The sequence below is a fragment of the Heterocephalus glaber genome, unplaced genomic scaffold (genome assembly GCF_053883595.1).
Source record: "Heterocephalus glaber isolate CG9 unplaced genomic scaffold, H.glaber_assembly_v1.0 deba00001444, whole genome shotgun sequence".
Classification (NCBI taxonomy): Eukaryota; Metazoa; Chordata; class Mammalia; order Rodentia; family Bathyergidae; genus Heterocephalus; species Heterocephalus glaber.
The window spans coordinates 31,764,224-31,776,751 of record NW_028258297.1 but is presented as its reverse complement, the minus strand read 5'-3'; the positions used below and the strand labels follow the sequence as shown (position 1 = coordinate 31,776,751).

General features: G+C 56.2%; 1 protein-coding gene across 3 annotated transcripts in view; it reads left to right on the top strand.

The window, feature by feature from the left end:
* Positions 1–11,650, top strand: part of Prmt8 (protein arginine methyltransferase 8) — an 80,431-nt gene extending 68,781 nt beyond the window's left edge. For 2 of the 3 annotated variants that reach the window (XM_004869349.3, XM_021248161.2), the window contains exons 7-10: positions 6–121; positions 4,525–4,675; positions 10,013–10,134; positions 10,785–11,650. In XM_004869349.3, the coding sequence (XP_004869406.1) occupies positions 6–121; positions 4,525–4,675; positions 10,013–10,134; positions 10,785–10,868 (473 nt within the window). In that variant the 3' untranslated portion in view covers positions 10,869–11,650. The remainder of the gene's footprint in view (positions 1–5; positions 122–4,524; positions 4,676–10,012; positions 10,135–10,784) is intronic. The other variant, XM_004869350.3, reaches the window with a different exon arrangement.
* Positions 11,651–12,528: the final 878 nt, after the last annotated feature.

The window sequence follows — 12,528 nt, the reverse complement described above, 5'->3', positions numbered from 1 at the left end:
CACAGGGTGGGAGAATGTCTATGGCTTTGACATGACCTGTATCCGGGACGTGGCCATGAAGGAGCCCCTGGTGGACATTGTGGATCCCAAGCAAGTGGTGACAAACGCCTGCTTAATAAAGGTCTGTGGACTCAGGCTGGTGGGGCTGGGCATGCCAGGAACAGCTGTGCCACTCTGGAGAGCCAGGCTGGGGTGGGTCTGCCTGCATGGCCCCAGCCTCACGAGACAAGACCACCCTGGCCAGAGCCTGCACTCCAGGGGTGACAGGTCAAAAGCTGACATGGAGAAGGACTCCGTGGTGGCACAGCTGAGGGCAGGGCCCCTGCTGGGGGAAGGGGGGTCATAGGACAGCACCTGGGAGGCAGGACGTCCTTCTTGGGATGGGGCCCTTACCTCCCTGTGCTGCAGTCGTGGTGGTCGGCCACCTCCAGGCACACACCTGACCCCCCACGGAGCCCCCAGCCCACTCCTGGGCCTTGCTGCTGCCCACATCTCCTCCAGGATGTTCTTCAAGCTCCTGTGTGCTGGTTGGCACCCTCACACTCCAATCCTTAGTGCACTCATATCGTCACACATGCAGATGTGCGCAGGTACGGCGTGAAGGTCAGGGGTCCCCTTGGCCCCTCTTTCCCAGCCCCATCTCCTACCAGGTGGATCTGCTGCTCACAGGGACTCTTTCCACACTTGTCCTGTGTATTGGCATTTTTGTGTGCTCACATGTGGAGCCATCTAAAACTACTGGTATCTGCCCTTTTTAAATATAGAAAGTGATCCATTTCGTATGGCTGAAGTTAATTTTTTAATCTAGACATATGGGCTCATTATGCAAGTACGCTCAGCTGCCTGATTTTCGTCTCTCGTCTCTCCTGCTCTGGTCCTGTTCATGAGTTCTGGAAGTGTTGGGAGAGGGACTGGACCACATACAGTGAGACCAGGGGACCACTGCAGGGCCACTGCAATGCAGGAAGTCTCGGGCCACACCGCCCCTTGTCCCCATGTGATGTGCCATTTTCCCTGGATGCAGCCTCCGCAGGAGAAGGGTGGCCTTGCTGCAGACTGCCCTGGGGAACCTGGGGAGAAGCTCGGGGGCAAATAAAACTAGATGTCCCACACGGGTGGCATCGGATGCTCCCTTGTGGTGTCCCGGCTAAGGGCTTGGCTTGGGCTCTGAGCCTGGCCTCTGGATCCATGGGCGCTCACTACTCATCTCCTCCACCCAGTCCCTGTGCAGGCAGGATGTGAGCAATCATGCCGTTGATTTTGCCAGAAGGAGTCTGCAAGGGCGTCAGCTTGGGAATTAAATCCCCTCGGCTTACTTGGGCCCAGGTGGCTCTGTGCACTGGGCCCAGCCCCACACGTGAGCGGCCACAGTGCTGCTGGCTGTTTGGACTGGTTCTTTCCCGAGCTGCACCGTGTCTCCGCTGCTTCCTCCCAGTCAGGCACAGCGAGGGTGAGGCAAAGCGCCAGCCCATCACCGGGGGCGGGAGGGTGCACACCGCTCGGTCTTTGGAAGACTCCATAGGGCTCCGACTGACGGGAGGCCCTGGGACAACATCCCACCCTCCACTCAGCCTTCCTTCCCCTGGGCATTTTCTGAGGAGGATGAACGAGTCTCAGTTTGCTCCGTAATCAGAAGAGTCCTCCGTCAGCTCTCCTGCTGATGTGCCAAGCAACGTCTCGCCTTTGGGGAAAACATTTGCCCTTCTTCGAACACTTAATTGCTGTTTTCATTGCTATTAGCGTGTGGAGTGTGACACTTTATTATAGTTAAGGCTGTGTTTTGACCAGGCTTCTGCTTGTGGGCATCCGTCTGTAATGCTGGTCAGAGGTGGATAGCAGTGCAGGGGCCTCTGCTTCCTGGGGTCACCTGAGGCCGAGACAGTGGGGCCTCTGGTCTCAGGCTGCTCTGTGGACTCGGGCGGGCGAGGCAGGGTGAGGGCACTGAGCCTGAGGGCCTTTGTCTCCCCAGAGCTCAGGCACCTCCATCCCCGCCCTCACAGATGGCCCAGCCGGGCCCCACTCCCAAAGGCCAGCTGCCTCTATTGTTGCCGTCTTAGTCTTAGTGTGTCGCTGGTATTGCTGTGTAGCTTTTACTCTGCCTAGAGAGCTCCAGTTAAGATGCAGGTGTCTCTGGGACCCCCGTCCTTCATGCACACCAGACGTGACAGCTGGTTGGTGACGTCTGTGAGCAAGACTGTGGGAAAGGTTTCTGTGTGACGGGTGTGAGTGTGAGCACACTCATGCAGAGCACAATGAAGAGATGAGAGGAGTGAGTGGGAGAGGAGCCCATGTGCGTGGAAAGCCCGGGGGCCTCTGCAGGGACACGTGAACGACCCCTCGAGAGTTTGGTTAGGGGCAGTAATGAAGGAGAGGCCTGGAGAAGGAAGGAGACCCCATTCCTGGTAGGTGGATGTGTCCAGGCCACGCGCTGTGTGCGGGCCCCACATTGAGGGCACACAGGCCGGTGAGGTGCAGCTTCTGGCCCCACAGGGCTCTGCCCTAGTGCCAGGATGAGGATGGAGATGGTGAGGGAGGCCTGGTCCAGAAGCCAGGCTGGGCAGGGGTGGACACAGCCAGCCGAGCACTGCGTCAGTGCATCAGCAAAGATGCGGGTCAGCAAGACTCGCTCAGAAGGTCTGGACTGGAGGGGACTCATGGACAGAGTGTGGCTGGGACTCACTCTGAGGCCCTTCCTGACGAGCTGGGCTCTCTGTACTGCAGAAGAGGTTCAGGTGCTCCCATGGGTGGGACGAGGTGCCTGGCTTGCCTGTGGGTGGAAGTTGCAGAGACAGGTGCGGACTCTGGTCACTGGTTCTGAAGAAGGGGTGATGTTGGAGACACCCCGACACTGTGTGAGCTGCCTGGTAAGGTGAGGGGTGGCATCTCTCTGGGAGGGACTCACCGGAAACGCCGCCATGGGGTTCCTCAGGTGGCTAAGAGGCTGGGCTGGAAGGGATGTGCTTTGTAACCCCATCTACTTTGGGCCACCAGCCCAGGCCTCTTCACCCCTCCGGTGGTTCTTGCTCCTGTCTCTGGGCTCTAGAAACTCAGAGTAACTTACACTGGAAAGTAACTTCCCAGGGCTCTCTCATGCCCCAGCCCTGCAGCCACCCTCTTCCCAGCCGGGATCAGAGCTCTGGCTCTCCCAGGGCCCACTCAGCCCCGGCCCCAGCAGGCTCCTCTCCCTCCTCTGGCCACCTCTTTACCCACCCTAGGCTACTTGCATCTCCTTTCCTTTATTTACCCTAGGAGTACAGAGAGATAAAAGCCATTTACACAGTGCTGCTTTGCTGATCTTGTCTCCAGGTCTCAGGGGACCTCCTGGCTGCAGTCTGCTGCTTGCAGCATCCCAGGACAGTTGTCTATCACTTTCTCGAGTGAGACACAGAACCCAACACCCACAAGTTGAAGGAGGAGGGTTCATTTTGGCTCACAGCTTGCAGAGATTTCAATCCAAGGCAGTTGGCATGGCAGAGGGGCATGGCAGAGGGAAGACAGCTCAGGGTAGGGCAGAGGGAAGAAGAGAGATAAGGGGAGAGCTGGAGGGAGAGACACCCTTCCAGGGCACGCCCCAGTAATCCCCTTTTCTGCAGACCCCACCTTCTAACTGCAGTCAGCTCTGAGCCCTTCAATCCCATCCGATCCAGAACCTTCCCTAAGCCCCGCCCATGGGGTGGGCTCTCCCTGTCTCCGGGCTGCCACAAGGAGCAGCCAGGAGGGGCACAGCAGCCCTCTCTAACACTTGCTCCCCACGCAAAATTGATGTTCTGCCACATTCCTGCTGAAAATGTGAGAGTTATTAGTTCTTTGTGTTCTGTATTCCCCAGTCAGGACTGAAAACTCTCACCTCTTACTCTTCTCCTTGGATTTATTTTTCAAACCTGTGCAGCAGACTCCTTACAAGGGTTTGGCAGAGCTCCCTTCAGCTGGGTCTGTGACTGTGAGCTCAGGTTCCTGACTCCTGGGAATAACGCCTGCTGCCTGCTACTGTGGGGAACTTCACACACATGCGCGCATACACACATGTGCACGCACACTCACACACACACATGCACATGCATGAGTCATCTGTTCATGGAGCCCTGGGAAGACCTGAAACCACCCAGAGCTCTGTTGGAGTCACGAGGTCTGGGTTGCCCTCCTTGCTCCTCAGAATTTCCCCAGGAGAGTTGATGCTGACATTTAGGACCCCCTTGGAGAGGGGTGGGATGGAGGTTGCTCTGAGTAGGCTGAGGGACGAAGTGTCCGATCAACCCTTCTCCCCACCCCAGCTGCCCCCCAGCAGATTCCCTGCCCGATTCTGCCTCTCAGGCTCTGGTTAAAGCCCATTTGCACTGTTTCCCAACTGTCCACCACCCTGGAGTGGATGCAAGAGGTAATGTGGAGGTGGCGGGTAGACCTGGATGCCACTCTGAGAACAATGCCCTGGAGAAGGGCTCTGGGAGGGGCCTTGGGGTGAGGCTGCCCTGGGCCCTGTGTGGGGGGAGCCGTGCGTCTCTGGCATTCTCTCTCCTCTGGCTGCAGGAGGTGGACATCTACACCGTGAAGACTGAAGAGCTGTCGTTCACCTCTGCATTCTGCCTGCAGATACAGCGCAATGACTACGTCCACGCCCTTGTCACCTACTTTAATATTGAATTTACCAAGTGCCACAAGAAAATGGGGTTTTCTACAGGTGAGCTGCTCGCCCGCACTTCGCCGAGGCTCTGTGGCTCTGAATGGTGACCCGGGCTGGCTTTGGGGGTGCTGCAGGGGTCACCAGGGCCAGACACACCAGCCCACAGCTTTCCTCAGCTGTCGGCCCTGCTGGAGAGTGGGAATGTGGGGGGGGGGGCAAGGAGCAGCGGGAGGGAGGCTCTTCAGGTGCAGGTGGGTCCTGCGCATTTACTGAGCAGCTCTGTGAGGGCTGAGGCCCGGAGCTCTGAGACACCTGTGTCCCTCCAGCTCGCCTTGTGAGGATGCTGCCTACAAATAGGACCCGGGGCTTCTCCTTCCCCTCGTTCCCCTCCAGCCTTCCTCTGTTCAGTCCCTGCTGCATTCCCCAAAGATCCTCCCTACTGTGGTCCTTCCTTTTCTGTCGCTATAACAGAGTACTGGAGACTGGGAAGTTTATAAAGCAGGGAAGCGTACTTGGCCTCAGGTGCTGGAGCTACAGTGCTGGCATCTGGTCAGGCCTCAGACGTCATGGCAGAGGCCTCCTTGGGGTGAGGCAGCCAGCATGGTGGGCAGGGTTTGCGCACATGACAAGCCACCATGCTACCCATGAACCCACCGGTCCACCATGTGGGCAAAGTCCTCCAGGCCCAGTCATCTCAGAGACCCCGCTGGGGACCACGTTTCTAGCCCACGGACTTCTGGGGACGCTCACCCTGCAGAGGAGCCAAGGCCTGGTCCTCCGGCTTCCCAGCTGAGAGCCGAGCCCTGTGCCATTGCCACTGCACCCTGCCCAGCACAGCCGCTCTGAGCTCCCCGAAGCCCCAAGCTCTGGGATCTCCCTCCTCATGGCATGGGAGCGGGGGTCCTGCATCGGGACTTGTCTTCACCTCTCCTCCTGGGCTCACTGTCCGGGGCCACCAAAGTGAAGCACTGCACACAGGGACGTGGCCGCAGCTCCAGAGGCTGGAGTCCCAGACCAAGGTGTGGCAGGCTTGTTTCTCCGGGGGTGCAGATGGCTGTGTTCTCCCTGTGTCCTCCACAGTTGTTCTCACTATGTAGCCCAGACTGGCCTCAAACTCATGGTAGTCCTCCTGCCTCAGCCTCCCTACTGCTGGTATTACAGGTGTGTGCGGCCATGTCAGACCCTTGCTTTTTTTAAAAAATGTTTCCTCACAAGTATGCATGTGCTTTAAAAGCTACTGTTTGGCCCCAGTTGTTTTTGAACTTTATTCAAAGCACAGAGTATTGTATGCGCCTCTTCCCTGACCCCTCCACTGCTTCCTTCGCAGCCCAGGGCAGCCGGTGTGGGGGGCCAGGGAAAAGCAGTCTGGAAATGGTTCTTTCAATGGCTCTGACACCCCTGCAGCTCCAGGCAGACGCTGTCACCAAGGGCCACAGGCACCCAGGGTTCCGGCAGCGCCAGCCACGGGCACCACTGTCTTGGACATCTGGGTCGGGGGGGGGTGGGTACAGAGGGACCTGGGAATGCTGGGCTGTTGCTGAAGCAGCGAGGCTGCCAGGTGGAAGGCAGAAGCCCGGGAGTAGCAGGCCTGTGTTCGAGTCCAGCCTTTGCAGTAGTCAGAAGGTTAAGCCATTTGTGTTCTGAGTCTGGGGCCCAGCACCCTTTTTCCACCCTTGCCCTCCTGGGACTCTGAGTCGTTTTCCCAGGTCAACGTTTGTATTTTGGGGATTTTTAGGCAGGGTCTCACAGTGTGGTTCAGGCTGGCCTTTTACTCACTATGTGCCCAAGCTGCCTTCAAATTCTTGGCAATCTTCCTGCCTTAGCCTCCCACAGTGCTGAGATCACAGGTGTGTGCCACCACAACCAGCTTCAAAGATGTTTCTTGGTGAGTCTTTAATTCTTCAAAAGGCTTGCAGCTTGTCTAGCAAACATAATTTCAAATTATGGCTTCAAAAAGTTATTATATCCCAGCCACTTAGTCATTGGGAAGTGAAACAGGAAGCAAGATTCCATTTCCAAAAGCGCCAGGAAAATCTTGGAAGCGGCTCCTGCCATGTGTTCCCACCCCTATCCTTGACCGAGAGCCCCCATCCCATAATATCACCGTTTCCCTGACTCTTCTTGGGCTGCAAGAGCTGCAGGGGGAGGATGGACACAGAACTGTGCTCATCTGGTTGCTGTTCCCAGATTTGGAGCCGCAGCTGGCAGGCGCTCAGCATCCCCAGCAGAAGCCAAGGTGAGGGAATTTGCATCTGCACCTGGGTGCCGTGGCCAGCACTGCTCACATGCACTTCTGAGTATGGAGTGGAAGTTTTCTAAGATCTAGAACCCAGAGCCTGATGGGGATGGCGTGAGGGAGGAAGACAAGGGGAGGCCGCCGGTAGGGCCAGAGTGTGACAAGGAGGAAGCCGTCTTCGCGGTAGGGAAAGCTTTAAAGCAGCTGTAGATCCCTGAAGCCACAGACTGAGCAGGGGCATGAGGGGAGACTTGGGAGGAGAGCTGGATGTGGTCCACAGTCCTGCGCCAGCTGCTCACCCTGGGTACCAACGCTCTAAACAACCAGAAGGCAGCTTACCTTTGCGGGCCGAGGCACAGTGTGTGGGTTAGTAAAATTGTATAACACTGTGAAGAATAATGAACTAACTACTAGATGCAGGGCTTACAGCACCCTAACATGGGCCTCCTGTTGCAGGTACAGGGACTGCATAATTTAACCTGACAATTAAGGACACTTTACAAGTAAAAGGGAGAACAGAAGTAAACTAGAACTGCCCCAGGCACAACCAGGAGTTTGTTCACCCTCAGGATGTGTTCCCCTCCCCTCCCATCTCATGCTTAGTACCTTAGGGCCTAAATGTCACCACCTGTATTCTGCAGCTGCAGAGCCGGAACCCAGGGCCACAGTGCAAGTCTGTGGCAGGGCAGACTGGAAGCCGAGCCCAGTGCTGCCTAACAGGGTCTTTCTCCTGCCCCACCCGTAGAAGAAGGGCTCCAGCCAGCACTGTGTGCCTCCCTGCCTGCCTGTGCAAGGGCCCAGGTCTTGCACATCTGTCTGCTTTCCAGAATTACTGCGTTCCAGTTACTCCGAGTGCAGTCAGCAGTCCAGATTCCAGTAAGGACTAGCAGGGAAGACTGAGACACTGGCTTCAACAATCAGTCCAAGGTCAATGGATCCACAACAGACATGGGATGTTTGGGAGTTCTGCACCTTTGGTGTTGATGTTAAGGAAACACACATGACTTTTCTCCAGGCTGGAGCTGGCAGGATTGGGGGCCACCGTTGGAGAGAGACTCCTGGGGTTGCTGGCCAGCAGGTCTGAGCTGGGTGACAGAGGAGGCTACTCGGGTCCCCTTGCCTGAAGGTCTTTGGGAAGGGATAGACGCCTGTCTGAGCCAGTGTAGGTGGAAAGGGGCACGAGTGCTGTCAGCCACACACTGACATTCACCACACACAACCAGAATCCGTCTTTCTACAACTTATTTAGAGGTAGCTGGCCTGAAGCACATGGGAGCAGGTGGACTTTGCCTACAGGCAGCAGTACACCTTGGACGCCAGGGAGGCACAGCCTGCACGTCTGCGGCCCTCTTTTCCATCCAGTGTACAGGCTGTGCACTGTCCCCATGACCTTGAGTGTGCATTGATTCCCAAGGCACACACTGAAGGCTGCCAAGTCAGTCTGTACCACAGACACTGACCAAGCCAGTCCACTGAAAGTGCAAACAAAGGCAGATTCTTCACCCTAGTTAATACAGACCTTGGGGCTCTGGACAATCCCAGAGGTCACCTGGCAGACTCTGTGCACGACACCTGCACTCTCTTGGAATGGACCTCCATAGCCCATATGACTATGATACAGCTCCAGTTCTTCCTGGTGAGTTGAAAATTGCCTCTAGTAATTCCCAGTGACCAGGCCTTGTTCTACCCCCTAAGCCACATAGAAGCCTTTCTGTTGATGGATTTGAAAGGTCCTTATCATGTCATGTCAGTGTCGCATCATCTCTAGCACTGGTGCTAAGCAAAAAGAAGCTCTGGTTGGGGTGGGTAAGAATCTGGACCCGGAGGAGCTAACTGTAAAGTGGATTCTGCTGCAATCCAGAATCCAAAAGGCCAATGTGATGCAACTGGTATGGGGACAGTGAGGCATCACAAGGCGTCTGCTCTTTGGGTTCTTGCCATCACCCACGTATCCTCTGCTTACAGACTGAATGCTGTAGCAGGCGTGAGGACACGTAGCCCTGCCCTCCTGTATTCTTGTGGAGGATGCAGACAATCCGGGCAGAATGCGTTTGTACTGCAGGTGCTAACCATCATAGTGACTCAAGCTCTGGTGTTGCTGGAGCCCTAACCCAGGTTAAAGTAGCCAGGAAGGCTGACCTGGAGGGCTGAGGAAGAGACAAGCTAGTGAAGAGGGAGGGGAGAGTGGCCACAGAGGAAAGCGTAGCCGAAAGGCAGGACCTCTCACATATAGCTGCCACCCATGGGCTACAAGGGAAAAGCAGGGGAGGCACAAGCATCACTGTGGCCTTGGGCCCTGCAGAAGGAGTGATCTGAGCCTCACCACCTTCCCTAGTCCAGTCAGGCGGGCACTGCTGCAGGCCCACAGCAGGCTTGGCCAGGGTGCAGGGCTCTGTTGCAGGACACAGCAATAGGCACAGAAAGCTATTTGTAGGGTGGAAGGACAGGTATGCAGGGTGTCGGGGAACTGGAACACTGGCTTAGCTGTGGAGTCTATGTAAATGATGTCGTTTAGGGCTGGGGACCCCACTGCCCCAGGCTGGTAGCAGATCCAGGGCCTTAGGACTGGGCCACATGGCAGGAAGTGAGCAAGGGCCTGTAAGCCTGCAAGGTGTCGTCTGTATTTACGGCCTCTCGCTATCTCTGGCATCTGAGCTTCACTTCTGCAGATCAGCAACAGCAGCATTAGGTTCTCATGGGAGCGTGAGCCCTTCTGTGAACGGTGCATACAGTGGACCTAGACTGCACACTTCTTATGCAAATCCCATCTCAAAACCACCCCCTCTGCCTTGTGTCCATGCGAAAACTGTCTTCCATGAAATCCATCCCTGGTGCCGAAAAGGTTGGGGACCGCCTGTTTAGGGAGATATGATGGCCTGCTCTGTAAATCTCCCCCACACTGTCTGAAAGGCTGCTCCATTGGACTAATTAAAGCAAGAATATGAATGTGTAATATCAGCCTGTTTCTCTTCTGGTGCCTGGCTGAGATTGGCAGGCCTGAGGGATGAAGATGTATGGGGAGACAGATTGGGGCTGAGCCGGGCCTGGACCCTACAGGAGTGTGAGTGTGGGAGGCCCGGCAGGTCTGTGTGGATGCAGCCTCGGCCCCTCTGTAGACCTAGTTCTGACTCCTTTCTCCTCCCGGTGTCGCCCTTCAGCCCCGGATGCTCCCTACACCCACTGGAAGCAGACCGTCTTCTACTTAGAAGATTACCTCACTGTCCGGAGAGGGGAGGAAATCTATGGAACCATATCCATGAAGCCAAATGCCAAAAATGTGGTGAGTGGTGTAGCCAGGGTCACTGAGGGGAAAGGGCCCATGGAGCTGGTCCTCGTGCACCCCCAAAACCCTCTGGCCTGGTTCCAGGGTCAGAAATGTTCCCGGGGGGCAGTGCAGCATTGCATTTGCAGGTGGGCTCCAGCCTGGACCCTGAAGACCCAGCAGTTGGAGGCTTTCTCCAGGTCTCCCTCTGGACTCTTGACCTGGACAAGGGGGCATGGAGCATGGGTACTGTCAAGTAAATGGGTTCGGCCTCATTTGGGCTGAGCAGGCTTGGAGGTTGCAGTTTCTGGTGGCCTGGAAGAGGTTCAGGTCACATTTCTTCAGCTGACCTGGTGGATGGAGACGGGTTCTTTTCCAGCAGTGCCAGGTGTGGAACGATGCCCTAAAGTCTATGAAGTGCTTGAGGTGATGTCACAGAGGACTCAGAACCTCCCATCCTCCCTGTGTGGAATCAGAGAACATATTTATGGCAGATCAGGGAGGGTTAGGGTGAAGCAGCAGAATAGAGCCTGAGGAGTCCGCATGGTGAACCCCTAGCTGGAAACACGCCCCATGGCCGCCCTTCCGGGGCCAGGAGGAGGCCTGTGCCTGGGGAGAGGCCAGCTTCCTACCTAGACTCAGGCTCTGACCTTTCGCTCTCTTTGCAGCGAGACCTCGACTTCACAGTAGACTTGGATTTTAAGGGACAGCTTTGCGAAACATCTGTATCTAATGACTACAAAATGCGTTAGCACATGTGGGAAGCTGCAGAGAGTGAGCCAGAAAAGGAGCTCTCGCCTCGACCTGCCACGCCGTCCCCAGGATGCTGTGTGCAGGACTCCACACTTGAGAACCAGAGCTTTCAACTCTGCCTTGAAGATTGGTGACTCACCTGGCTCTCTCTCCCTCGAGGGCTCGGCCCGGAGTGGGGCTCCTGCTCCTCCACCCTGCCCCAGGAGCCCTTCACCAAGGGCTCATTGTCGCCCATAGAGAGCAACCTGTGGCTGGGGCCCCAAGGAGGGAAAAGTGCCCGTGTGTCCCCACTGTCCTCCTCAACGGTGACTCTCGGATCTTCCATGTTTTGCATGCTGCAGGCATCTAGGACAGATTGCTTCTACTAGAACAAGGAGACACAGTGTCTTTGATAGCATAAGCCAGACTGCGTGTGTGGTGGTGTGCGCGTGCGTGTGTGTGTATAAAGCCTTTGTAGTAGTTTACCCACAGTCGCCTGTATGTGCATGCATATACAGCCAAGTGGGTACATTCTGTGTTCCTTCAGAGGGGCGTGTGAGTGTGTGTGTGGGTGTGTGTGCGTAGAAAACACTTTACTCTCGGAGGAGAGTCTGTTGCTTTGGAATAGGAATTTGTTTTGTGACTAGGTCTCCCTCCAACCCTGTCCCTTAACAGATGTTATGCAGCTATGAAGCATTCTCTGTACTCTCTCTGGCCACCTTTTGAGTAGACTGTGGCTCTGAGCCCTGAGCATTAGCACCATAAACTCTGTGGGCGGTCAATAAACAAACCTGAGAACGAAGCACAGGATGTCTGTGTCCCTGAGGTTCTGGAGGGAGAGGGCTGGATCCAGGGCAGTCAAAGGCCACTGTGGGACAGAAGTCGGAGGGTGCGGGCCCTGCTGTGCTGGCCTTGCTCCCTGATGGCAAGTTCCCTGGTCAGAGCAGCTGGGAGGTCGGGCTGGCTCAAGAGCATCTTTTCTGAAGACTTCTAAGCACCCATCCTTGGGGATAGAAGAGGGTGCTGGAGCTGAGGGAGGCTCAGAGGGGCTGACAAGAATGCTCCAGGCCAGGAGACCATGGAGCCTACAGATCTGTCGGGAAGCATCCAGCTTTGGCTCACATGTGGTAGCTGAGTCCCTGCAGGATGAGAACAGTGCTGTGCAGCTAGGCTCAGTCAAGTGCACTGAGTTGGTTTGTTTTTGGGTTATCGTCGGCCTCAGACCCTCAGGCTCATTGTGCCTTCTCCTCTTGGAGAGACAGTCCAGGGCTGGGGAGGAACAGGGGCCATTTAGGGACAGTGGCTGAGGTGGCAATGGGGCTGGAAGCAAGGATGAAGAGGAGCACTCGCGTGGCTGTGCAGGGGAGGGGTCCTGGCAGTGAAAACGGAACCCTGTGATGTCCAGGGGTTGTGTCAGCTTCCCAGAGCCCTGGAGCTGGACACAGGCAGCATTAGGGTAGAGAAGGCGAGCAGTGCAAGTGGAGGCAGAGGGAGTCAGGACCTCAGCTCCAGTCCCAGTCCTTCTGAGCCCCGAATACAGAGGGTGAGCCTCTCTGTGCCTGGTGAAGAGCACAGTGAAAATGACTCAGGGCTTCTTTGTTAGAGAAACTTAAGAGGGAGCAGAGGCAAGTGTGTTAGAAAAGGCTTCCTCTAAGGGCCCCCAAAGCACACCCACCAGTG